The sequence below is a fragment of the Nyctereutes procyonoides genome, unplaced genomic scaffold (genome assembly GCF_905146905.1).
Source record: "Nyctereutes procyonoides isolate TBG_1078 unplaced genomic scaffold, NYPRO_anot_genome, whole genome shotgun sequence".
Classification (NCBI taxonomy): Eukaryota; Metazoa; Chordata; class Mammalia; order Carnivora; family Canidae; genus Nyctereutes; species Nyctereutes procyonoides.
In genome coordinates, this window is record NW_026575052.1 from 4,848,609 (window position 1) to 4,874,211 (window position 25,603).

The 25,603-nt window shown below is 55.8% G+C and overlaps 1 protein-coding gene across 13 annotated transcripts in view; it reads left to right on the forward strand.

Moving 5' to 3' along the window:
* The window catches only part of ARHGEF10L (Rho guanine nucleotide exchange factor 10 like), a 159,783-nt gene extending 138,474 nt beyond the window's left edge, over positions 1-21,309 (forward strand). For all 13 annotated transcript variants that reach the window (XM_055332262.1, XM_055332268.1, XM_055332257.1 and 10 more), the window contains 3 exons: positions 12,075-12,249; positions 18,943-19,065; positions 20,209-21,309. In XM_055332262.1, the coding sequence (XP_055188237.1) occupies positions 12,075-12,249; positions 18,943-19,065; positions 20,209-20,747 (837 nt within the window). In that variant the 3' untranslated portion in view covers positions 20,748-21,309. The remainder of the gene's footprint in view (positions 1-12,074; positions 12,250-18,942; positions 19,066-20,208) is intronic.
* The last annotated feature ends 4,294 nt before the right edge of the window (positions 21,310-25,603 follow it).

Here is a 25,603-nt window from a genome sequence, read left to right on the forward strand (position 1 = left end):
CCCGTTTCCTGCACTGTGACTTTGTGAGTGTCATTCAGCCTCTCTATTTGTTTCCTCGGCTGTGAAATGTTGATAAGAGTAAGACAGATAAAGAAAGGGAGCGGAGTTGTCGTGCCCACTGCCTTCCCGCCACAGGCTGTGCCTGCCCACCTGCCCAGGGAAGCCGCTCGGGGCGCGACCGCTGCGTCTCCGTCCCCAGCCCGTCCTCTGGCTGGCGGAGTGAGCCCGCGCCATGGCTCTCCCCAGGCCTCGGTGTCGTGCCCGCTCCACGAGGATGGCAGGCTGGTGCCCTCGTCCCAGGCGGCCAGGGCATGATGCGGAGGCAGGGGCAGCTGAGGGGCTGGCATGTGCCCTGTGGCTGAGCTCTGGAGCAGGCCGCCGGCCCGGTGCCCGAGCAGGGAGGGAAGGAGAGCCCTGCATGCTCACACCCTTCTGGGGTGCTTGGCAGGAGGTGCCCGGGGGGCGTCCCGGGCTTGGAGTCCAGGGGGCAGGCCCATGCCCAGCTCTGCCCCTGCCCCGTGGGGCCACCTGGGCTCGTACCCCCCCTTTCTAGGCTCGGACCATCTTCTCTCGTCAAGGTCTCTGCAAGGATGAAATACTGTGGCGTGGGGAGGGCCTGGCACACAGCAGGTGCCCAGCAAGCCGCAGCCAGGCCAACCTTCTGCCATTTCCTCGGCAGCCCCCAGCCAGCCCCAGACGCCCCAGCGCTCATTCCCGGCTCCTTGGCATCCTCTCAGCTCTAATGACTTTGAGTGCTGAGCTGCTCACCCTGGGAATTTATAGAAACTGAGCACAGAAGCGTCACCTGGAGACACATAAATATTGTACGATGGAGGCTGGGCTGTGTCAGCAGTATTTGGAGCGGTGTCACTCACCTGAAGCCTTCTGTGCACCTGCCCGCAGCGGGGCGAGGGGCACGGGCCGTGGTGGGCCCGTGTAGGACGCCTGGTCTGGTCCCAGCTCCCGAGAAGCTCCTAACTGCGGGTGGCGTGCACAGAGCCCTGGCAGTGGCCAGCCCTGCCGCGGAGCCAGGGCCCCACACGGAGCTGGAGCCCCACACGGCAGGTTCTCCTCCTGGCCCCGCTGACAGGTGAGAGAGGAGAGCCACTTACCTGGCCAGAGATGAGCCGGGGGCTGGGGTCACACCCAGGCCCTTTCCTCTGGCTGCCAGCTTTTTTTTTTTTTTTTAAATAATTTTGTTTCCCTCTCAACTGTTTATTTAAAGACAATTCAAACTACCTTAAAGTTGAAAGACTAGTACAACACACAGATATTCTTTAACCAACTGTCAGCATTCTGCTGTCATTCCCCCCCCCCCATGTTATACTTACACTCCTTTTTTTGGCTGTACCACTTAAAAGTGGGTTGCAGACATTTTTATTCTTCGCCCCTAAATAGAGAAGGGTGGCATGGCTGTCCTATACATAACTTCCACAGCATTATGATACCTGGGAATTCAACGTCAAATTGTGTCTGCAGGTGCCTTTTCCCCAGTCACCACCCCCCCCCCCCGAAATATAACTTTTATAGCTTCTCTCCTGACCCCACGCAGGATCCAGCTGGGACTGAACATTGCATTTGGTTTTCATGCCTCGTTAGTCTCCTTTTAATATAGAATAATCTCTCTGCCTTTATTTTATTTTATTTATTTTATTTTATTCATTTTAATTTTATTTATTTGATTTATTTTATTTGATTTATTTTAATTTGATTTATTTTATTTTATGTATTTTATTTTATGTATTTTATTTTATTTTATTTTTTATATTTTATTTTATTTTATTTTTTATTTTATTTATTTTATTTTTTATTTTATTTTATTTATTTTTATTTTATTTATTTTATTTATTTTATTTTATTTTATATTTTATTTATTTTATTTTATATTTTATTTTATTTTATTATTTTATTTTTTTGTCTCCATGATACTGACTTTTTTGAGAAATCCAAGCCAGAGTCTCTTGAAAACTTCACAACCAGGAGCTAGTCAGTGTTTTCCTGGACGGACTTTGAGCCTGTGGCTAGATTCTCTGTGGGGAAGCTGTACACTTCTCACCGGATCTCTTGGTTCAGGGGTCCCCGTCCCAAAGGCACTGGTTCCCCTTTGTAATCACTTGGTCACTGGCAGGTGATCCTTGCAGAACAGGTGTATATCCTGTTCCTCAGCAAACTTTCACCCCAAACTTTCATAAATTAAAGAGGAGTTCCCCTTACCCCAACCCACCCCGCTTCTAATACCACCTCTACACATTTATAGACTCTTTTTAAAAATCCAGTGGGCTATAATCCAGGGCCGTCATTACTCTTGATACTCAAATTGCCTCAAATTTGGCCAACAGGAGCCACTTGGTTTTGGCTCCTGGGTCCCTTGGACACTTACTTCCATATTATTTGTTGGGCACGTCCTCGCTCTTCTGCCTCGGGGGAAGCTCTGGGCTCCTCTGCCACTTGCCCTCTTGCCCTGCCCGGAGGGGCCATTTGTCTGGGGTGACCCAAGCCGGTTCCCTCTCGGGAATGGTGTCTTGTGTGCTCCCCGCCCCCGGCATCATTGCTTCCAGACCCTTTGAGTGCACAGGGCCAGGAACACAACTTAGGTTCACACGGACAGCTCCAACTCAGATCCGAGGCCCTGGACCTCCACCCTCACCTTCTCTCACTCCACCTTTGACTCTTCTCGCTGTGAGAACCCTGGCTCCCGAGAGTGACATCAGTGAGCTTCAGCCACACCGCAGGGTTTCCGAATCGCTGCGCCCGTCCCACCACCCACAGCAAGCCTACTACTTAGTAGTAGGACTTCTTTGCAGATCTTTTTGTCCCTAAGGACCCAGGGTGCATAGTCAGAATGCTGAGTCCCCAAGCTACCGGAATGGGTTCTTTCTACGTGGGCATGGCCGTGCTCCAATAACTCCTAACTTAACCAGAACAGGTGGCAGGCGGGTGTAGTGTGAGGGCCACTCTTTGCAGACCACTGGTCTAGAATATCATCCTAACGGGGCGGCTCCCAGGACAGCGTAAGCAGCCGGCGGAAGGCCCTGCAGAGGAGGGGCATGACTTTGCTGGTGGCAGCCGGGCAGGGGGCGCCTTCAGAGACAAGGTGGGTAGAGCCGTCTGGGAGGGAAGGAGGCCCCCCACTCCTGGGCTCCAAGAGTGGCCAGGGACTAGAGCAGGGATCCGGAGGTGAGAAATGGGAAGCCAGCACTGAGCCCAGTGGGCAGTGAGGGCTGGGCCTCGCTGCCGCCCGCCCCCAACCGGGGGTACTGGGACCCATGCTGCCGACATGCCACCTCCTCTGCACTGTGTCCCTGGCCCGGCCTCCGAGGACCTGGCTCCAGGGACAGGCTCCCAGCACGGGGAGGGGGCCCAGGAAGCTGGGAGATCATCAAGGAGGGAGGTGCTGGAGCTGCTGGCGTGCATCCTGCCCTTTCCCCCGCCCCAGTACCACTGGGCTTGGCAGGTTTGCACAGGCTCTGGTGTAAAGCCCCCCAGGCCCGGGGACAGGCTTGTTATGCCTCTGGAGAAATGAGCCCGGATTTCCACCGCTGACTTCTCTTGTAATTGGGTCCTGACAGCAGCTCACAGGGCCGAGCGGCTGCAGACTCGGGGCGGCCTTGCACAGCCCTAAGCCCCTTGGTCCCAGCGCGGCCTGGCTGTCTCGGAGGCAGGACACGTTCTGCACCCTTCCCCAGGAGCTGGGCGGCCGTCCTGCTGCACGGGGGTGAGCATGCGCACGCCTTCCCGCCGGCTGGTGTGTGTTCGTGCATTCCTGTGCAAATGCGTGCCTGCTGTCCTGGGGACAAGCTGGCGTGTTGGGTGCCCCCTTCCAGCCTGCCGCCCCCTCTGTGCATCCGTCTGCTGTGGATGGCGGGCCCTCTGGGACGTCAGGTCCAGCCTCAGTGGCTCGTCTGCAATGTGCTTGGTGGGGCCTCCGCTGGCCTGTTTGGACGTGGTGTTCTGTGTGGTGGGCCTGGGCTTCAGGAATGTTCTTGAGTGCAGGCTGGTTCAGGAAGATAAGCACCCCTGAACCCCCTCGGCCGGGTTTCCAGAAGGACTAAGGAGAACAGAAGGCCAGTGCGGCCAGAGGTGTGTGTGGGGGGGAAGGGCCGGAGGGCTGGAGGGCCTGTCCCGTTGTCCTGCATGGACTGGGCCCAGCTTGAGGCTGCGAGGGGCTTGGCTTCCCTCTGAATCCCAGAGGCTCACTGGCTGAGCCTCCAGTATCTGGGCCTCCACTGGGGTGCGGGGGGAGGGGGCGAGGAAGGACGAGCAGAGACCACTGCCCGCCGCCAGCCCCTTGTCTGAGCAGGGGGCTTCCCGTCCTCTGAGTGTGCCACACCTGACAGGAGGCCCCCTCGTGCCCCTGAGGGCCCCCACTTTGATGGGGACGACATGCCTCTGCCCTTGGTGAACTTCCTGTCTGAGAGGCAGCTGCGGCTCTGCTCTCGGGGTCCCCCCAGTGAGGGGGGTGCCCTGCCTCCCAGGAGCAGCCTGGCACGCAGTGGGGGGAGAGCATGTTGCTCGGGCTCTACCCCCCTTCCCCTAATCTGGGGCCCTGGAGGCTCCTGAGCCCAGCAGCCTGTTGGGCCACCCTGGGCCACATGCAGAGCTCAGCCACAGGGACTGGCTGGGAAGAGCAGTTTTGTTGGCCGTGTCACAGTCTCGCCCTCATTGGCTTGGCTCCTGTGCAGACCCCCACCCCCACCCCCACCCGCCAGCTTCCTTATCTCCCTGGGTAACCCCTTGGGGATCTGAGCCAGGGGACCGGGGGCCACTCCTCACTTGCTCAGCCCATACAAGGCCCACAGCCCCAGCCCCTGCCACACGGCTGGCCGTCGAAGCCAACGTCCTTCAGAGGCAAACCTGACCGTGTCACGCACCAGCCTAGCCGCTCTGGCACTTAACTGTCGCCAGCCTTCCCCATGGATGGCAGCGGCCTGGGGCGATCCGGCCCCTGCCCGCCTCCCCCTCCGTCTGACCACGGCCCCACCCTGACCCCTTTCTGATTCTCCCCACCCCAGCCCTGCTCCCCGGGACAGAACGCACCTGTTCTGTTTCTAATCTCCAGGACCTTCCCCCCCGCACCCCGATTCCAATGTGTCTACTCTGCTGTTTCTTTGCCCTTTTTTTTTTTTTTAAATCAAGCCCAGAGTCCAAGCGAGAGGCCTTCAACCTAATAAGTGCCTGACATCCCATGATTGTTTCGTTCCGTAAGTTTCAGGCGCACAGCTGTACAATTTGACATCTGTATATGTCACAAAGTCTAGTTACATCTGTCACCGTACAGCTGACCCCTCACCTGTTCCGCCCGCGCTCCCAAACCCCCTTCCCCTCTGGTAACCGCCAGTCTGTTCTCCGCATCTGTGAGGTTTTTTTTTTTTTTTTTTTTTTTTTTTTTGTGTGTGTGTGTGTATGAGTTTGTTTTTGTTTTATATCATTTGTTTTTGGTTTGGTTTTCTAGATTCCACGTAGGAGTGAAATACTGCAGTATTTGCCTTTCTCTGACTTATTTCACTCAGCATAATGCCTCCTAGGTCCATCCATGTCGCCGCAGATGGCATGCGTCATCCTTTTGGTGGCTGAGTAACATCCCATGGTATCAGCACACCATATCTTCTTTATCCACCCATCTGCCGACGGACACTGAGGTTATTACCGTATCTTGGCGATTGTAAACACGGACTTCAGTGAGCATAGGGGTGCACGCGTCTGTTCGAACACAACTGTAGTTGTGTTCTTTGAATAAATACCCAGAAGTGGGACAGCGGAGTCATAAGGTAGTCCTGCTCTTAATTTTTTGCACAACCCTCCATACTGGCTTCCACAGCGGCTGCACCAGTGCGCATCCCCACCAACGGTGCGTGAAGGTCCTCTTATCTCTGCGTCTTCAGCACCACTTGATGATAGCCGTTCTGATAGGTGTTGAGACGATAGGTTGCTGCTGTTTTGATTTGCATTTCCCTGACAACAACTGGTGATGTCGAGCATCTTCTCATGCGTCGGTTGGTCATCCGGATGTCTTTGGACACGCGTTTATTCAGATTCTCTACCCATTTTGAAATTGGGTTGTTTGGGGGTTTTGTGGTTGTTGTTGAGTTGTGTGAGTTCTTTATATATTTCGGACACTCACCCCCTCTCCCGTTCAGCAGGTTGCCTTTTTGTTTTGATGATGGGTTCCTCTGCTGTGCAGAAGCTTGTTAGTTCACCTTGTTTATTTTTACTTTTGTTTCCCTTGCCCCTGGGGTCGGATCCACAAAGATATCACTAAGACCCCGGCCAGGGAGCTTACCACCTCTGTTTTCTTCTGGGAATTTTATGGTTTCAGGTCTCACATTCAAATCTTGAATCCATTTTGAGTTCATCTTTGTGTCTGGTGCAAAATGGGCGTCCAGTTTCTTTCTTTTGCATATGGCTGTCTAGTTTTCCCAGCACCATTTATTGAAGAGATTGTCTTTCCTCCGTGGTGTGTTCTGGGCTCCTTTGGCAGAGGTTCATTGTCCAAATATGGGCAGGTTTATTTCTGGGCTCTCAGTTCTCTTCTGTTGACCTGCATGTCTCTTTTTGTACCAATGCCATACTGTCTTGATTACTGTAGCTTTGTGGTATAGTCTGAAATCAGGGAGCGTGATACCTCCAGCATTGTTTCTCTGTCTCAAGACTGCTTTGGCTATTTGGGATCTTTTGTGGTTCCATACACATTTTGGAATTATTGGTTATAGTCCTGCAAAGCGTGCATTGGAACTTTGATAGGAATTGCATTAAATCTGTAGATTGTTTTGGGTAGGATGGACATTTTTGCAATATTCTTACAATCCATGAGCCTGGAAGATCTTTCCATTTATTCATGTCTTCTTCAGTTCCTTTAATCAATATCTTATAGTATTCTGCGTATACGTCTTTCACTTCCTTGGTTAAATTTATTCCTAAGTATTTTATTCTTTCTGATACAATTGTAAATGGGATTGTTTTCTTATTCCCTCTCTCTGATGAATCATTATTAGGTCCCAGAAATGCCACAAATGTCTGTATATTGATTTTTGTATCTTGCAAGTGTGCTGAATTCATTTATTAGGTGTAGTGGGTTGTTATGGTGGTTGTTGGCTTTTTTTTTTGGTATGTTCTTTAAGGTTTTCTGTATATAATATCATGTCCCCTGGAAATAGTGACTGTTTTACTTCTTCCTTTCTGATTTGGATGCCTTTTATTTCTTTTGTTGCCTAATTGTTGTGACTAGGCCTTCTAGTACTATGTTGAATAAAAATGGTGAGAGTGGGCATCCTTGTCATGTTCCTGTTCTTACAGGAAAAGCTTTTAGCTTTTAACTGTTGAGGATGATGTTATCTGTAGGATTGTCATATATACAGCCTTTATTATGTTGAGGTACATTCCCTTTATACCCACTTTGTTTTGAGAGTTTTTCCAACATCACAAATGGATATTGAATTTTGTCAAATGCTTTCCCTGCATCTATTAAGATGATCATATGATTGTTGTCTTTCATTTTGTCAATGTGCTCTTATGCATTAATTGATTGGCAGATGTTGAACATCCTTGTATCCCCGGAATGATCCCACTAGGTCATGGGGTATGGCCCTTTTAATGTATTGTTGGGTTCAGTTTGCTGGTACCTTGTTGAGAACTTTTGCATCTATGTTCATCCAGGGTATTGAGTGGCCTGTAATTGGTATCGGGGGTGGTTTTGGTATCAGGGGTAATGCTGGCTTTGTAAAATATGTTTGGAAGCTTCCCCTCCCTTCAATTTTTGGGAAGACTTTGAGAAAGGTAGGTGTCAAATCCTCTTTGAATGTTAGTAGAATTCACAGGTGAAGCTACCTGGTCCTGGCCTTTTGTTTGCTGGCAGGTTTCGGATTGCTGTTAAAAATCTCTTTGCTCTAATAATCATTTTGCTCAGATTTTCTATTTCTTCATGGTTCAGTCTTGGAAGTTTCTGATTTTATTTATTTGAGTCCTCTCTCTCTCTCTCTCTCTCTCTCTCTCTCTCTTTTCTTGGTTAGTCTGGCCAAGGGTTTGTCAGTCTAGTTTATTTTTTCAAAGAACCATCTCTTTGTCACATTGATCTTATACATTGTCTTTTTTTTTTGGTTCCCATTTCACTTATTTTTGCTCTAATCTTTAGTATTTTCTTCTATCTACTAATTTTGAGGTTTGTTTGTTTCTTTTTTCTAATTCCTTTAGGTATAAAGTTATATAATTTATTTGAGATTTTTCTTGTTTCTTGGGGTCAGCCTGCATCACTTAGAACCGCCTCTACTGCTCCCCAAGATTTTTGATGTGTTGTGTTTCTGTTTTCATTTGTCTCTAGGTATTTTGGGGGGTTTCTTCTTTGCTTTCTTTTTCAACCCATTGGTTTTCCAGTAGCATGTTTTTTAACCTTCCTATTTTTGTGATTTTTCTCATTTTCTTCTTGTAATTAATTGGTGGTTTCATACCATTGCGGTTGGAAAAGATGCTTGATAAAATGTCGGTTTTCTTGAATTTATTGAGACTTCTTTTGTGCCCAACATGTGATCTATCCTGGAGAATGCTCCATGTGCCCTTGAGAAGAATGTGTTTCCTGCTGCTTTTGGGTGGAATGTTCTGTAAATATCTGTTGAGTCCATCTGGTCTAATGTGTCCTTTAAGGCGGATGTTTCCTTATTCATTGTTACTGTCTGGATAATCTATCCATTGATGACGGTGGGGCATTAAAGTCTCCTACAAGTATTGCATTGCTGTCAATTTCCCCCTTCAGGTCTGTTAAGATTTGTTTTATATATTTTGGGGCTCCCTGTTGGATGCATATGTATTAATGAAAGTTATATCTTCTGGATCGACCCCTTTATCATTGTGTCATGCTCCTGTTTGTCTTCTATTACAGTCTTTGCAAGTCTATTTTGTATGAGTATCGATACCCCAGCTTTCTTTTCATTTCTATTTGCACAGAATATCTTTTCCATCCCTTTCACTTTCAGCCTGTGTGTGTCCTTGCCTCAATTCGATGTCAGTCTTCTGTAGGCAGCCTATAGGTGGGTCTTGCTCTGTATCCATTCAGCCACTCTGTGGCTTTTGATTGGAGCATTTAGTCCACCTACATTTAAAGTAATTATCAATAACATGTATACGTATTACCATTTTGTTAATTGTGTTCAGGATGTTTTTGTAGTTGCTGTCTGTTCCTTTCTTCTCTTGCTCTCTTCCCTTGTGGTTTGATGGCTTTCTCCTGTTATGTTTAGATTCCTTTCTCATTTTCTTTTGTGCATTTATTATAAGTTTTTCCTTGTGGTTTACCTTGAGGTCCACATAAAATCTCCTATGACAACAGCAGTCTGTTTTAAGTTGATATCAATGTAATTTTAAACACATTCTCAAGCTTTGTCCTTTTTACTCCTCACCCCTGTTTTACATTTTTGATGACACGTTTTACATTTTTAATTTTGTGCTTCTCTTAACTAATTATTGTGATTTTAGTTAACTTTACCAGTTATATCATTTCATCTGTATGGTTGCTTTATAAGTGATAGGCTCACTATCTTTGCTATACATTTACCTTTTTTGGTAAGGTTTTTACTTTTGTATGTTTTCTTATTATTAATTTGTGCCATTTCTTTTAACCATAAAGGGGTCCCTTTGACATTTCTTGTAGGGCTTGTTTGGTGGATGAACTCCTTTAGCTTTTGCTTATCTGGAAAGCTCTTAATCTCTCCTTCAGTTCTGAATAATAACCTTGTTGGGTAGAGAGTCCTTAGTTGGAAGATTTTTCCTTTCAGCACTTTAAATGTGTGTCATGCCACTCCTTTTTGGCCTGGAAAGTTTCTACTGAGAATCTGCTGATAGCCCTGTGGGATTTCCCTTATCCATAACACATTTTTCTCTTGCTGCTTTTAGGGTTTTTTCTTTATTCTTAACTTGTATCATCTTAATTACCACATGTCTTGGTGTAGATCTCTTTGAGATCATCTCTCTTAGAACTCTCCAGGTTTCTCGGACCTGGGTATCTGATTCCTTCTCCAGATTAGGCATGTTTTCAACATGTTTCAACATGTTTTGTGTTTCATTATTTCTTCTTTTCTGGCCCTTTCTCTCTCTCCCCCTCCTTCTGGGATCCCTATAATGTGAATGTCACTCCACTCGATATTGTTCCAAAGGTCCCTTTGGATGTGTTCACTTTTCTTCATTCTTTTTTCATTTTGCTGCTCTGTGTGGGTGTTTTTCATTGCTTTGTTTTCACTGATTTGTTCGACTTCATCTGGGCTGCCACTGGATGCCCCCAGTGGTATAACTTCTGTTTGGTATTTTCTTTCTTTTTGTTGAAGTTCTCACTGTGTTCTTCCATAATTCTCCTGAATTTAGAGAGCACCTTTATGACCATCACTTTGAACTTTTTATCAGGTAGATTGCTTATCTCTGTTTCATTTAATTCTTTCTTTCAGGGTTTGTCTTTTTTGTTTGTTTGTTTGTTTTTGTTTTTGTTTTGTTTTTTGAACATATTCCTCTGTCTCTTCATTTTGCCTTACTCTGTGTCTGTTTCGATGTATTAGGTAAGTTGTCAATCTCTCTCAGTCTTTTTTTTTTAAGATTTTATTTATTTATTCATGAGAGACACACAGAGAGAGGCCCAATATGGGACTCGATCCCAGGACCCTGGGATCACAGCCTGAGCCTAAGATAGATGTTCAACCACTGAGCCACCCAAGTGCCTACTCCCAGTCTTACATGAGTAGCCTTATGTAGAGGATGACCTATGGGGCCCAGAAGTGCACCTTAGTTACCAGAGTCACGTTCTCAAGGGATATCTCCTTTGTGCGTGTACATGCCCTCCTGTTGTGGTGGGGCTGTGGTTGTAGCACTTTGGGGGTGGGGCTGACTCCTGGCCTGGCTGGGGGCATGTCCATGGCTGCCAGGGTACATTGGTGGACAAGACTCTCAGTGGAGTACACCCACGGCACTAGCAGGTCATAGAGAGAATCCCAAAATGGTACCCACCAGCACCAGTGTTAGTAAGGGAGGTGGAGATGCTCCTACCAATGTCTCGGTCCTTGCGGGTGCCCCTGTTGTTTTCTACCCCTCTAGCAATCCTTTAAGATGGTTAGTAAATGGATCTTCATTATCAATGGTATATGCTTTTTTCAAATTAGTATTTTCAACTAGTTTCCAGGTTAAATGAGCAGGTGTAAGCCCCTTAAGAATGAGTTTTCTGTTCCTTCCAGTTTTCTGGTTTTCCTGAACATAATGCCCATTGATTTTCAAAACCTGGTATTTCAGGGGCTCATCAGTCCTGTGGAGGATCTAAGGGTTGGGCCTGATGTGGAGCTTGAATTCCACATTCCTCAGGGAAGTTCTGTACCTTGTATGCCTCCAAATCGTGACGTGCCATGGCAGGGCTGTTCCCTGGTGAGTCTGTGTCTCTGCCTCTCATCTCGTCTCATTGCTGTCCTTTTATCTTTTGTTGTGGAGGTTCAGTTCACTCAATTTTCAGGTCCCTTTCAGAAGGAATTAGTCCAAGAGCAGTTGTAGATTGTTGTGTGTGAGGGAGGAGGTGTGTTCAAGATCTTGTTGCTCCACCATCCTGAATCCAACTCCCAAATGTTTCTTGGTTTATCAATTTTTGGACATTCCTGCTGTAAAAGATTAGAGTTTGACTCACACTGCCCGCCTCCCTTTCCTGATCCTTCTGTTTGTTGCATTTGTAAATCTAGATAATGTACATAAGCTGTCATCTCCTCTTGCATTGACTTTTGGCCCTGACTTTCCCTTGTGTCACAGGGGCATGCTAGAGCCTGGCCTGTCAACTCCTGAGAGCGGGGTGTGTACGTTATCTCTTTCCTAGCTCCTTGTTCAGTAGTGCCATGTGGGTAGCTTGCGATGGGCCGTGTTACAAGTATTTACACCCCGGGAATTGGCAGACATGACAAACCAGGATTCCCCACCAGTTGTTAAACATTTACCAGCCTGCCCCTGCTGGGCTCCTGAGGTTCCCTTCTAGCCCTGAGTCTGGTTCAGGCAGAGGCTGGATGAGCTTGGTCCCCCCGAGGCTCAGCCAGCAGGCCCAGCCCAGCATCAACACCCTTCTCTCTGTGCCACAGCAAAGCTTCGAGGCGCACCAGGATGAGGCGGTGAGTGTGACACACATGGTGAAGGCAGGCAGTGGTGTCTGGATGGCTTTCTCCTCTGGCTCCTCCATCCGCCTCTTCCACACCGAGACACTGGAGCATCTACAGGAGATCAACATTGCCACCAGGACCACCTTCCTCTTGCCAGGTGAGTCTGCTGCTGGCCATCGTGCCCTGCCATCCCGGGCCTGTGCTGGGGAGGAGCTGACCTCCGTGGAGCACGTTCCACACCTGGCAGGGGTGTGTCCTGGTCCGTCCATACCATTAAGCCTCATAGTGGTGTTTGGCCAGCTTTGAAAAGTGAGCCTCTAAATGGGGAGGTAGCAGGGCTGGATTTGAACTCAGGGCTGTCATTCCCAAGCCTCTCTTGCCATCATCACTCACCTCTTGCAGAAAGTGAGGCTCCAAGCTCAGCAGACTCTCCCAAGTTGGGCAGCTACTAAAAAGTCATGCTGGGTGGGAACCCAGGCCCGTCCACACCAGCCACTCCTCAGGCTAACCAGAAACCTGGTTCTGCCTCACATCATGTACAGAGTGTGAGGTGCGGGGAACGAGAGAAGGCTGACCAGGGGTCTCTTTCTTTAGAGGTGTTTCTAAGAAAGGCGACTGGCTTGGTTGGCTGGTTGGGGTGTGGAGGCAGGGGGAGAGCAGAGGGCTAGGACGTCATCCCCTTGGGGCCCCACTCCCTCCTGCTGGGCTGTTGGTGGTACTCAGTGGAGAGGAGTAAGACCGGAGCTCACCTAACTCTCTGCTTGCTCCTCCCTGCATCTGCCCGAGACCTCCGTGGAATCAGCTGCAGGCAACCTCCTTCCCATCTGCTGCCCAAGATGCTGCCCATACTCTGGTGGCTGTGCTGGAGGGAGCCAGGGCCGACACCTGCTCGGAGCCCACTCCTACCCCCAGCTGGCTTTAGAGCTTGGCCCAGCTTCCACCAGACAGACGACTGGTCTGGGACGATGTAGGGGCTCCATCCTGTCCAAGCTGGGCTGGGTTTGGCAGCTGGGAGAGCCGAGGGGCCCTGGGGCTGGGGACACAGGCCTGGCATGGCAGGTGGGGAGCTAATTGGTACAGGGACTCAGCAGATGGGCCATGTAGAGGCCAGAAGTGGCCGTGTGCTGAGCTGGGGGACTGATCGCTGGGCTGGGCTGAGGGCAGGCACCTTAGCCAGAACCTCAGGGGCCATGGGGGTCTCCGTCTTACCACAGAAGTCTGGTCCCTAACTCCACTAGGGGACCCAGACACCACCCTGGCTCCTGCTTCCTCCCAGCCAGTCAAATAGTGATCCCTGAGTCTGGACTGGTGGTGATGGTGGGCCGGTTACTAACCCCAAGATCAGCGGCGGTAGTGACAGTGAGTGACTGCTGCCTGCCACACACCTGCCCTGGCCCTGCAGGGAGCTGGGTTCCGAGGGTTTTATATACGGGGCCTCGCTTCACTGTAGCCCACAGAGTGGGGTCATCCCCGTCGTACACACACAGAAGCTGAGGTTTACTCAGCTCGTCTCTCGTCGTGTGGTGGGCCAGAGGCCGGGCCAGGAGTCACCTGAGACTCCCACCGTGTGGAACAGGGAAAAGGTGGTTTCAGAGGTGCCCGGAGTCCTGGCTCGGCCACTGTGGGGCTCGGGTGGGTCTCTCTGCCTCCTGGAGTCTGTGATCCCTGTGAAACCAGGCAGTTCTGGCTCCAGATAGATGCCTGCAGGCCTGGGGAGACGCCTGGGCCAGGCTTGGAGTGTGTGTGGGGGTGTGAGGACAGTAAATGCTTACGTAACACGCTTTCAGGCCTGTGCCATGTGGGCTCGGGGACCTGGGTCAGGGCTTTCCTCCTCCTCTTCTCTTTTCCCTTCCTCCCTCCGTCCCTCCCTCCCTCCCTTCCCTCATCCCTCCCTCCCTCCCTCTCTCCCCTTCCAGTTTTATTGTATTCCACAGTATTTAGCCGTGATACAGGGTAAAGGCATTTTAACTACGATAAGGATTTCTCTATATCACAGAAATGTTTCCACATTTATGCTGAGAGCTATATTATTTCAAGTTAGTGGAACAACAAAAAAAGTGGAGCTTTTAAATCTCCTGGGCCTCCTCTGCAGGGCAGGGGCAGGGGAGGGGAGAGAAGGGTCAGCTTGTTGCAGGGCCAGAGGTGGGACTGGCGGGCAGACCAGCCGCAGGGGACAGCCGTGGCCTCTCCGGCACAGCTGTGGCTTTACCGTGTCAGCTTAAGACGCACCTGCTCGTCCGCTGGCTTACTTGTCCTCCTCAGGTCTCCTTTAAGGAAGGAAGGACACTTGCTGTCCTTCTAAGATGTTAGAGCCAGGTAAACGGAGATGTAGGTGAAATGACCCAAGGCCAGAGCCAGGACCCTAATCATAGCCTCTCACAGGCTTCTCGTTCAGCGTCCCCGGCCTCAGTTTCCCCATCTGGACAGGGAGGGGCTGAGATCTGAGCGGGATCTGGCTGTGCGGTGCAGGCAAGAGCTGGAGTCGGCCTGGCTCTGCCCCCCTCCAGCCCCGTGACAGGGTCCCCGCCTCCCAGGGAGGTTGGGTCTCACCCAAGGCAGTGCACGGACAGCGGCCCACAGTCCCTGGCCGAGGGAGGCCCAGGCCACGGTGGCACCGCCCACCGGCATCATCCCTGTCCTCATGATGATCCCTGCCCCTCACCGCGCCAGCCCTGCAGGCCACACGTGCTCTGGGGGTCCTGCTGCTCGGCCCCAGTGTCCCAGCCACGTCCTTCTGGCTGCACCTGCTACATCCGGCAGACAGATGCCACCTCTGGCTGGCCACACCTCCCTGGGCTGGGCCCTGGCACATCTGGGGGGGGGTGAGGTTCCCGGGTACAGGGCCTCCCGAAGGTTCCCCAGGACTTCCTGCCCCGGGCCCCCTTCCCCAAGCCCCGCAGTTCCTGGTCAGCAACACCCTGGAGCCTGGAGCTCTGGCCGGCCAGGCCCCCCCACACCCGAGAGGAGGCGGTGAGAGCTGCCTTGGGGGAGGGGGGCGGCCTCAGACCACCTCACGTCGTGCCCTGGCCGGGGAACAACAGAGCGGGATCCTTCAGTTCTTTATTAGAGATATTTTTAAAAGGCTTTGAAGTATTTTTCTTCCCCCACACCACCAAATGAAATAATTGCATAATTAGTAATAAATTTGTTCCTCTTCCAAGTGTGGATTTTTTTAAGGGCGTGTTAAAAATTTATCACGCTTCCTTCCCCCGACCCCTCTTCCACGCATTCCACGCATGTACCCGCCTGGTATTAATGCATTTTTGAACCTAAGCTCCCCCCTCCTCTTAACTAGACAGGTCATTAATAAAATGTTCTCCGAGCGCCTGAGCTTTTTAAAGTTGTATATCTCCAGATAGATGGCCTGGGTGAGCTGCTCGCTGCTGCATTAAGTCTCTGTGATAAAATATTTATCCACCATTAGAATGTTTTTTTTTTTTTCCCCTTTCGGACTGTTTGTGAAGTATCTTGCTCTTTTCCTGGAGGCAGTCGGTGAGGAGGAGGGGCCCCAGAATGAGGTCCGCGGATGAAGTCGGTTCTCAGTTCTGGCACCTGCTTGGGGTTCCCGGCGCCCTCCTCTCGCCGGCTGCGGCTCGGTGTCCCGTGGGGGCCGGAGGGTGTGGGGGCCGCCGGGGAATGGTCTCTCCCTGACTCAGGCCCCAGGGGCCCCGGAAAAGGAGGTGACGCAGTGAGATGAAGAATTTGCCACCGTGCGCTCGCTGGGCTGAATTATTTCTGGGGGTTGGTGGGTCCGATGGAGCCGATCCCAAGCCACGGGTCCGGGTCCTTTTCCTGCTCACCGGTGTCACCCTAATGGCCTCCTGTATCCATCGTCCGCTCTGCGCTAAGGGCCGTGTCCCCCGGCCGCTGCGTCCTATACACGCGGAAAATTCTAATGATCAGAAGATGGAGCGAGGTAGGTGTGTGACACTCCCTGATAGGTGAGACGAGGAGGACACTTGTGACGCCACACGCCGAGGATGGGCATCACGCCCGTGTCCTTTTTTGCTTTTTGGGTTTTCATTCATGTGTCCTTGAACTCACACTGGGGCCCGGGGCACAGGCGCTCGGGAGCCGGGGAATCTGGGCCCAGACCAGCTGCAGCCCTGGCAAGGCTTATGTCGGGGAAGGCAGGTGGGGGACAGAGACCTTGACCTGGGCCAGGCGGGGGCCGGGTGGTGGTGGGGGGGATGGCAGCCGGTGCCACACGCAGCACTGCTGAGCTCGGGAGGCCGGGGACCCTGCGGGCCTGGGGTGGCACCGTCTGAACCGATGCAGGTGTAGGGAGAGTCCCCGCTCCATGAACCCAGACGTCGTGGGAAATGGCTTCGGGGTCAAGACATGGACCAGCCTGTCGTCCTGGGGTTTCATTCCTGCCCCGAATCCGAGCAAAGTGGGACCCTCAGGGTTGGCATCATGCGGTCTGGCTCTTCCAGCCCCATCCTGCTGACGGGTCCATGTGCATCTGGGGCTGCACAGCCACCAGAGGGGGGGACCTCAGGGACTTCCTCTGTGCTGGGTTATTGTCCTCTGTCCCCACCCACTCTCCTCTGTCCTGGGTTCCTGTCCTCTGTCCCCACCTGCTCTAGTCTCCTGGGTGTGTTGATGTGCATCAAGAGGATCCCGGATGGGCTGTCACTCCGCAGGCCAGCATGACATCTCGCCACCTGGGTCTCTGCCCTGCTGGTCTGCTCTCTCCCCTCCCTGTCGTTTACCTCACTGTGGCGAAAGCCCTCTTCCAATCTAGGTCATCCACCCTCTGCTCAGACCTTCCAGTAGCTTCTCACCTTGTTCCGAATAACAGTCTGGGCCTCATGCTGGCCCCCCTGCTCCCCTCTGTCCTGAGGTTGCCCTCATCTGGTGCTGGGCTGGCTGTAGTTGATCCTGCCCCCCACCCCTCCTGCCACAGGCCCTTTGTATATGCTGAACCCCCTTCCTGAGCCTGGGGCTCGCGTGGCTGCCTGTCCTGGGCCCCGGTGCTCGCATCCCCACATCTGCTTCCCCATTCTTCCAGAAAGGGCGAGGCAGGAAGCTGGGGAATCCTCACACCCACTCCCTGCACCTTCCCGCATCTGAATCCTCTGCCTGGTATTTAGTTTCCTTGTTCATGTTTTTGCTTTCTCTTTCCCCCTCCTGGCCACGCTAATAAGGGAGCCGCTATTTCAATGGAAACTGAGTGAAATGGCACATTCAGTGCCTCCGTGTCCCCCGCCCCATCCTGGGCTCTGCAGCCGCATGTGGCGAACGGCTACAGACCTGAGCGCCGTGATAGGTAGCATTTCCATCATCACGGAAGGTCCCAGAATGTCTGCTCCCCAAGGGCAGAACTTGGTGTGTGCAGCCCCCACCGTGCCCGTGCACAGCAGGTGCCCGAGCGTCCCAGGGCGCCGGCCGCGTGTGCCCGTGATGGTAGGGGCCACTGTGTGAGGCGGCGCTGCTCGGACCCCAACATGCTAACCCGGGGAGAAACCCGTTCTGCTCCGAGGAAGCCCGTTTCCCTGCCCGTGTGGAACTGCTGTGATTGCTCCAGAGCCGAGGCGGTGGCAGCGTGGACTGTCATCTGCAGGCCTGAGCTCGGCTCCCCGCCTCGCCCAGCAGCGGGGTGACCTCTGGGGACCTGGGTATCCCGCCCTGGAAATGGGACACGACATCTGCATGTTGCATCCCTCCCAGCGGCGGCCACGCTTCCGTCATGCAGGAGCAGGTTGGCGTGAGCTCTAGAAACTCCGGAGCAGCGTTTCCCCAGGCCGGTCCCTGGACCAGTGCATTGAGGTCACCCGGGTCCTGGCTAGAGATGCTGTGAGCCCTGCCGGGGGTGCCCGTGCACGCCCAGGTTGACCGCCACCGCCCCAAGCAGCATTTCACACGTCACGGGGTGTTGTCATCACCCTGATACGTGGCGTGAATTTGAATTTCCCCTCAGGGAAGAACTAGCCCCTGTCCGTGAGGCAGAAGGACTCCGGCGAGAAGCAAGCCGGCCCTTTAGGGACGGGGTCTGTGCGCAGGGCCTGCCTCCCGCCCCCTCCCGGTGGCCGGATCCTTGACACACAGCGACCGTCATAATGGCCCACAGCCCCTTCCTGTGGGTGCCGTGGGCCAGGCTCCGGGTTCCGCGATTCACGTCCACTTGTCAACCCATTTCATCCTCAGGATGAGGCTGTGGAATGTTGTCATCGTCCCCTTTGGCAGGGGAGGAAATGGCACGAGAGGTTTAGGGACAGGCCTGGGTCGCGCGGCTCCAAGTGCCGGAGCGTGGGTTCGAGCCCAGTGTGGGTCCTGGAGCCCTGCTCGGACCCCTGCCTGTGTGGCCTATGCGGTGCACCCTCCCCGCCACCCCCGGTGTCACCGACGCGGAGAGACAGCGCCAGGGGCAGCCACGCGAGGACTGATCTGGGCCGACAGCAGCCACACGCAGCCCCGAGCGCGGGGACCGCCTCGCTGGCCGGCCGGGGGCTGCCGGGAGCAGGGATGGCCCCCGCGGGCAGGACGGCAGGCCTGGCTGGACACTGAGGCCTGCAGCCGACCGCCGGCTCCCCTGCTGTCCAGATCCACGCCGGCCCCCGCCCTGCATGTCCCCTGGGCCCCAACATCTGCGTCACCCGCAAACTCGCACCGTCCACCGAGCTCCCCCCGCGTCCTCACGCAGCCCCACTGTATCCAGGTGGAAACTGAGGCTCGGGACCCAGGGGCTGGACCCTCCCAAACCCACGCCCTAACCACAGCCCCGTGCAGCTTCCCACTTGTCTCCCGGGGGGAGCTGGCCCCTGCCCCTTCCTCACCTTGAAGCCCCCACACCCCAATGCCGTCCCCCCGGGGGCTGTGCCGCTCATGCTGGCTTCCCTCTCTGCAGGCCAGAAGCACCTGTGCGTCACCAGCCTCCTGATCTGCCAGGGTCTGCTCTGGGTGGGCACCGACCAGGGCGTCATCGTCCTCCTGCCTGTACCTCGGCTGGAAGGCATCCCCAAGATCACAGGTGAGGCGCGGGAACTGGCCATGGCGGGTGGGGTGGGGGTGGGGTGGGGCGCTATGAGTCAGCTGCAGGTGGACAGGGCAGGAGGGTCGTTCTCCGGTGTCTTCTGCCATCACAGGTGGCACAGGGCATTATGTCATCCTGCCCCAAGGTCTCCCACCTGCTTTCTGAGTCTCAGTTTCCTAATCTGGCCGATGGGCACAATAGGTGGGTGTTGGTCAAGTGGCTTCAGGGTTGGTGGAGACCCATGACCCATGGCTGGGTTCCCCCCCCCCCATTGCTGCCTTCAAAATGTCCAGACTCTGGAGACCGACGTCATGTAGGGCTCCTGGGGATGGAGTCCGCTTGCAAACGTGTTCCTGTGGAGTAGCGGGAGGTCCGCCCGGATGGGTAGCACTGAGGCCAGGAGAGCAAGCGTGGGGTTGGTGGGGCCCCAGAACCCTGGGGTCCCCTCTGCCTCTCCCCTGAGAGTGACGATGAAGGGGTCTTCTCCTGCAGCTGCTGGAGGAGGGGTAGGGTGGGGTTGGGGGGGTGGGAGGCGGAAGCCCCGCGGGTAGACCAGCCCAGCCGGAATGGGTGCCCCTGCTAGAGAAGGCCGTCTTCCTAAATCCCAAGGTCGTGATGGTCCCCCCAGCGATGGTCCTTGGGTTACTGTAGGGATGCATCGGGCAGAGACCCTGCCCCCCACGCTGACAGTCAGGTGGAGGAGCTGAGGTCCAAGGTGGCAGGTGCTTCAGGACCGCGGGACACAGAGCAGGGGTGCTTGGCAGTCTGTGCGTGGAGGCGACAAGGACGTGCCCTGGAGGAGCCGGGACTGGGCTCCAGGGGATGGGGTGTGGCCTCGGGGGTGGGGGGGTTCTCTGGGCAGAGCCAACGGCTCAAGCAAAGGCACAGACACGTGTGGCTGGCCTGGGAGGGGGCTGCGGGCGCTCACACTGACCGGCTCCCACGTGCTTTACAAGGTCACCCCTGTCCCGCAGTGTGGGAGAGCCCTCCCCAGACCCAAGGCCTCCCGGGAAGGTTCCAGTACAGATCGCAGTCACCAAAGCAATGGCCACCACCCAGAAGGTTCTCCAAGAGAGACGCGTGGGTGCCTCCCCTGAAGCTCTGGGCCTCTGGGCCCCGACTCCCTCCCTTTTCTTGCAGGGAAAGGCATGGTGTCGCTCAACGGTCACTGCGGGCCTGTGGCCTTCCTGGCCGTGGCCACCAGCATCCTGGCCCCCGACATCCTGCGGAGCGACCAGGAGGAGGCCGAGGGGCCGCGGGCCGAGGAGGACAAGCCGGACGGGCAGGCCCACGAGCCAGCGCCCGCGCCCGCCAGCCACGTGGGCCGAGAGCTGACCCGCAAGAAGGGCATCCTCCTGCAGTACCGCCTGCGCTCCACCGCGCACCTCCCGGGCCCGCTGCTGTCCGTGCGGGAGCCGGCGCCCGCCGACGGCTCGGCCCTGGAGCACAGTGAGGAGGACGGCTCCATCTACGAGATGGCCGACGACCCCGACGTGTGGGTGCGCAGCCGGCCCTGCACCCGGGACGCGCACCGCAAGGAGATCTGCTCCGTGGCCATCATCTCCGGGGGGCAGGGCTACCGCAACTTTGGCAGCGCCCCGGGGGGCAGCGGGAGGCCGGCCCCGTGCGGGGAGACGGACAGCGCCCTCCTCATCTGGCAGGTGCCCTTGACGCTATAGCCCCCGCCCGGGCGCCCAGCCGCAGGCCTGGTGGCAGGGGTGCGCGGCTCTCGGCCCCGCTGTGGGCCCCTCCCGCCGGCCGGGGTGCCCCCTGGAGCGCTGGGGAGACTGGCCTTCCAGGGACCTCGACGATGGGCCTGGGTCTCCTGGAACTACCTTGGCAGCACAGAGGAGAACTTCTTCCTTTTTATTTAAAAAAAAAATATATATATATGTATATATATATATATATATATTTTTTTTTTTTTGCAGAGTGCTTGGGGGAGGAGTTTGGGTTTGGGGAGAGGATACCTCTGGAGGAAATGGCCTTCTTTTTAAAAGCAAAAAAACCCACAAACACAAAACCTCACGACTGCCTGGCAAGCCCACCCGAGCGGGGCTCCGAGGCGGCCACGCGCCTCTCCTGGAAGGGCGTGTGCGCGTGAGTGTCTGAGAGCGTGCGTGCGGGCTGGTGTGTGAATATGTATAAATACGTACATATGGTGTATATTATGTGTATAAATGAAGTCTGTACATATTGGAGCTCTGGGAGATGCTGGAATAAAAGGCAAGAATAACGTGAGTACCTGGGTTGACTTCTGTTTGCTGAGAGGTGACGGGGAAGAGAGAGCCGCTGTCACGAGATAGGGCTGTCCCGGAACCAGCAGCCGCGGCCCCGGGAGAGCCCGCCTCCCCGCACAGGCCCCGCAACGAGCTGTCTGGGGCACTCGCAGATCGTTGGCCACTTGCAGTTTCTACTTTTGTAATTAATTCACATGAAATAAAGTCACAAATTCAGTTCCCAAGTCCCCTAGCCACATTTCTAGTGTGTCTGGAAAAGCCCCACAGCAGCCTGTGTGTGCCGACCGTACTGCACAATACAGATCTATTTCCGTCATCCCAGAAAGTTCTCTTGTGCTTGGGAAGGGACCCTGGGGAGCTTCTTTTTGGAATAGGTTAGGTTTTTTTTTTTTTTTTTTTAATTCATGAGAGAGAGAGGCAGAGACACAGGCAGAGGGAGAAGCAGGCTCCCTGCGGGGAGCCTCATGTGGGACTCGATCCCAGGACTCTGGGGTCATGGCCTGAACTGAAGCCCCCCAGGTGCCCCTCGGAGTCACCTGTCCCTGCCAGCCTGGAGGGAAGACACAGGAAGGGCTTCACTGCGCCGAGGATGGGGGCCCGGGGGCTGTCGCTGCAGGCGGCAGGGCGAGGCGGGGAGGGGACGAGGTGGGGGGTGAGCTCCAGATGGTGGCAGCAGAGCCCAGGCTGTGGGTGGGCTGGGGGGTGGGGCTGCTGGGGGCCCTGGCATCATTCTTCTGGCTCAGAGTCTCCATCCTTAGATTTCTAGAGCTGCTCGCAGGGGGAAAAAACCAACCATAGCCAATACCCACCACCCAAAAGGGAAGTGTTTTCTCCGTCTTCCCACCCACCACTTTGCTGGCACCTGTCCCGTGTCTGTCCACCCACCACCCGCCCACCTGTGTGGCCTCCCTTTCACACTGACTGTGGCGCCAGGTGGCGGGAGGTGGGGAGGCAGAGATCAGCGGGGGTGGGAGGCAGGCCTGTCAAGGCGACCCAGCTGTGCAGCTCGATGGGCCTCCGCGGATGCTCTGGGGAGCTCGGGGTGGGGGGCACCGTGGAGGGGGAGGCCCCTTCAGCCAGGACCCGCCCCCCAGTGGGATCTCGCCCGCGGACGAGCCATTGGCTCATTCACTCTTTCACCCCCAGCCCCGGCCCCCGAGCTCCTTCTATCCTCAGGCACCGCGCTGGCTCCCGGGGCCGTGGAGGGGGGCAAGGCAGGGCCACCTGCGCCCCCAGGAAGTGCCGCGCAAGGGGAGGGCAGGTGTATAGGCCAGCGGCTGAGGGCTTGGGGGACGTCAGGGGTGCTGCCAACAAAGGGGCAGGGCCTCCAGGAGGGAACAGCCTGTGCCAAGGTGGGCTGCGCAGAGGTTGGTTTACTTCCTTTGGCAAGGGATGCAGCTCAGGTCCCCGCCCAGGAGGGGGAGCGGACAGCTGTGTCCCCACCTGGACTCCGACCCCAGAGGACACCGGACATTCTGTTCCAGATGAGCCCTTCCCTGAACCCCCGTTCCCCTTTCAGCATCGAGGGGAGACTCAGCACTGTCCTGCCCGCTGCTCGCAGGAGGGGAACCGAAGCACACGGCGCCCGAGCTCGCGATGGAAGGCCGCCGAGTGGGCTCCGTCCCCTGAATCAGATGCCCGGTTGAGACTTTTCCCAGGACAGTGACTGGGAAGTAGCAGCCCCTGGGGGCCCTGGGCAAGCCTGGGGACCAGGATCTCACAGGTCTGCATCCCAGTCCAGCTCTACGGAAGCCCTGCCACGGGGGGCCTCCCCGCGCGTCCCTTCACCGCCAGGCCTCGGTCTCCCCACGTCTAGGACGGGGACCATGACGCCTCCGTGAATCGCCGAGGACAAGCGGCCGTGCGACGGTGATCCCTCACATCACACTAGGGACAGACTGTAGTTAAGGAGGCCCCGGTGTGCAGGAGCAGGCGTCCGAGGACTCTGCGGGTCTGTAGGACCCACACCTACGGATGGCTCCGCTGGCGGGGACCCGGAGACCCGTCCCCGAGAAGCTGGCCGCCTTTGCGCTGCCGTGACATTACCCATCCGTCCCCGGTCCCCCTCCCGACTTGAGGGCCGGCCTGGGGCATAGGGAGCAGCTGTGGGACCTCGCAGAGGACGGGGAGGGGGGCGGTGTTAGGTGCTTCAGGGGAGCCGCGCTGGGGGCGCTTGCTCGTCCTCACTCCGCTGGCGAGGGGCTGCCGCTCGCTCGTTCTGCAGGTGGGAGAGAGGCTCGAAGTTAAGTGGCTCCTGGGGGAGCATCGGGGCCCAACGCTGCCCCCAGTTCGCCCCGCCTGACCAGGCTTCCCGGTCTGCCCGGCGGTGTCGGGCGAGACCTTAATGTCTGTGTCTCGGAGAGGACGACGGTCTAGGCCACGGGAGCCGAGCACTGATGGGAAGCCACCGCGTGCCTGGGCGGCTGCTCTGGAGAGGACAGGAGGGCGGGCACAGGCCGGGGCGGGGGTGCCAATATCAGGCATGTGTCGGGGTCGCACTGAGGAGGTGACATCTGAGCAAAGGCCTGAGGAGAAGCAGACATCGGGCCGCAGAACATTCTGGGCCAAGGGAACAGCACGTGCCAGGTGCCGAGGCTGGTGGTGGGGGCGGGAGGGGGGGGGCTGGTCACGAGTTACCAGGTTGGGTGGAGGAAGAACTGCCGTCCCCTCAGGGACATGGGAGGCCCCCCGAGGGCTTGGAGCAGAAGGCCGACCCGTCCGTCCTTTGTGTTTCCAACAGTCACTTTGGGCTGCGAAGTTGAGGCAGGTAGGATCCTGGAGCCGGAGGCCACCGAGGACGCTGTCACATGTCCTGGGGCAAGGTGGCCACGGGACACACTGGGTTCTGACACCGGAGCCCGGAGCCCGTAGGGTGTGCAGGGGGGCGGGCAGGGGAGAGAGAGGGGGCGTCAAGGACCCCAGGTGCCTGGCCTGAGCCACTAGAAGGACAGAGTTGCCTTTTCCTGGGGCAGGAGGTTGGGGAGGCGGGGAGGCCAGGGCACAGGGGAGGCCGGGGTTAGGAAGTGGGGAGGTCACCAGGCAGGACCAGGGAGCCAGGGGAGGCAGAAAACCAGGAACCCTCCACATCTGGAAGCTGCGTGGGGAGCGTGGGAAGCGTGGGAAGGAGGAGGGAGCCATCGCCTGTGTCCCGGCTGGTCAGCCGTGGACAGAAGCAACCTTAGGAGCAGCGGGGACCTGGGGGGTTGAGGCCCTGGTGCCCTGCCCTTGCCTGAGAGGGAGAAGGGCTCTGGCCTCCCCCGGGAAGCTGGCCCAAGCCGGGGCCGGTGGTCAGGAGGTAGGCGTGCGGGATCCTGCGCAGCCGAGGATGGGGGATCTCAGGCCCAGGGTGGGTTGCCGGCCCCCACCCCGGGCACCCGTGGGCACCCCAGCCGTCAGCCCCCCTGCCACCTTCCGCACCCGCATCCCCAGCACTCTCAGCAGCTGGGCCTCTCGCAGCCACAGGCCCAGACCCCCCTCTGCCCGGCTCTCCCGCCCCAGTGGCTGCGCGTGGGGACACAGCACTCGTCCCTTGGTGCTCTGGCCCCCCTCAGGCTCCCTGACTTTGTCCTGGACCATGAGGGCCACCGGGGTGGGGCGGGGGCCCCGTCCTGTGCAACCTTAGGCTCATCCCCTCCAGTCTGTCCTGTTGCCCACTTGCCACATAAACTGGGATTTCTCGTGGGGCCTGTGGGCATCTCTGTGCTCGGACACGGAGCTCTGTTCTCGCTTTGCGAAGGGAAGCAGCTTGGCCTGTGTTCCCCCAGAAGCAGGTCCTGAGACAAGGATTTTGATTCTGGAATCATCTAGTAGGGAGGGGAGGCCAGGGACCAGCAGGAGGGGGTGTTTGGGGGACAGGGAGGGGAAGGGAGCCGGGACAGGGCACGTCACTGAGCAGGCGACCTGCCATGGGGGGCTCTGGGGACAGCACACAGCATGCTTCCACATCACCCGGCCGCGGGGTGAGGACGCTGGGCCATTTGTCCCCCAGCTGCCATCGGGATGTCCCCGGCCGAGGCTTCAGCCACAAGCATTAGTTCCTGGTGCATCAGCCTGCCTCCTGGGTCAGCCCGAGAGCATCCCTGTGGCCCCCCGGGAATGGCACACGCTGCGGGGGGAGCATTTGGGAGAAGTGGCTTATATGACTTTAAAGTGTTTTCTTCTCCAGCGAAGCCAGGCTTTCAAGGGGGTGGTCTTTAATTTTTTTTTAAAGATTTTATTTATTTATTCACGCAAGACACACACAGAGAGGCAGAGACACAGGCAGAGGAAGAAGCAGGCTCCATGCTGGGAGCCCG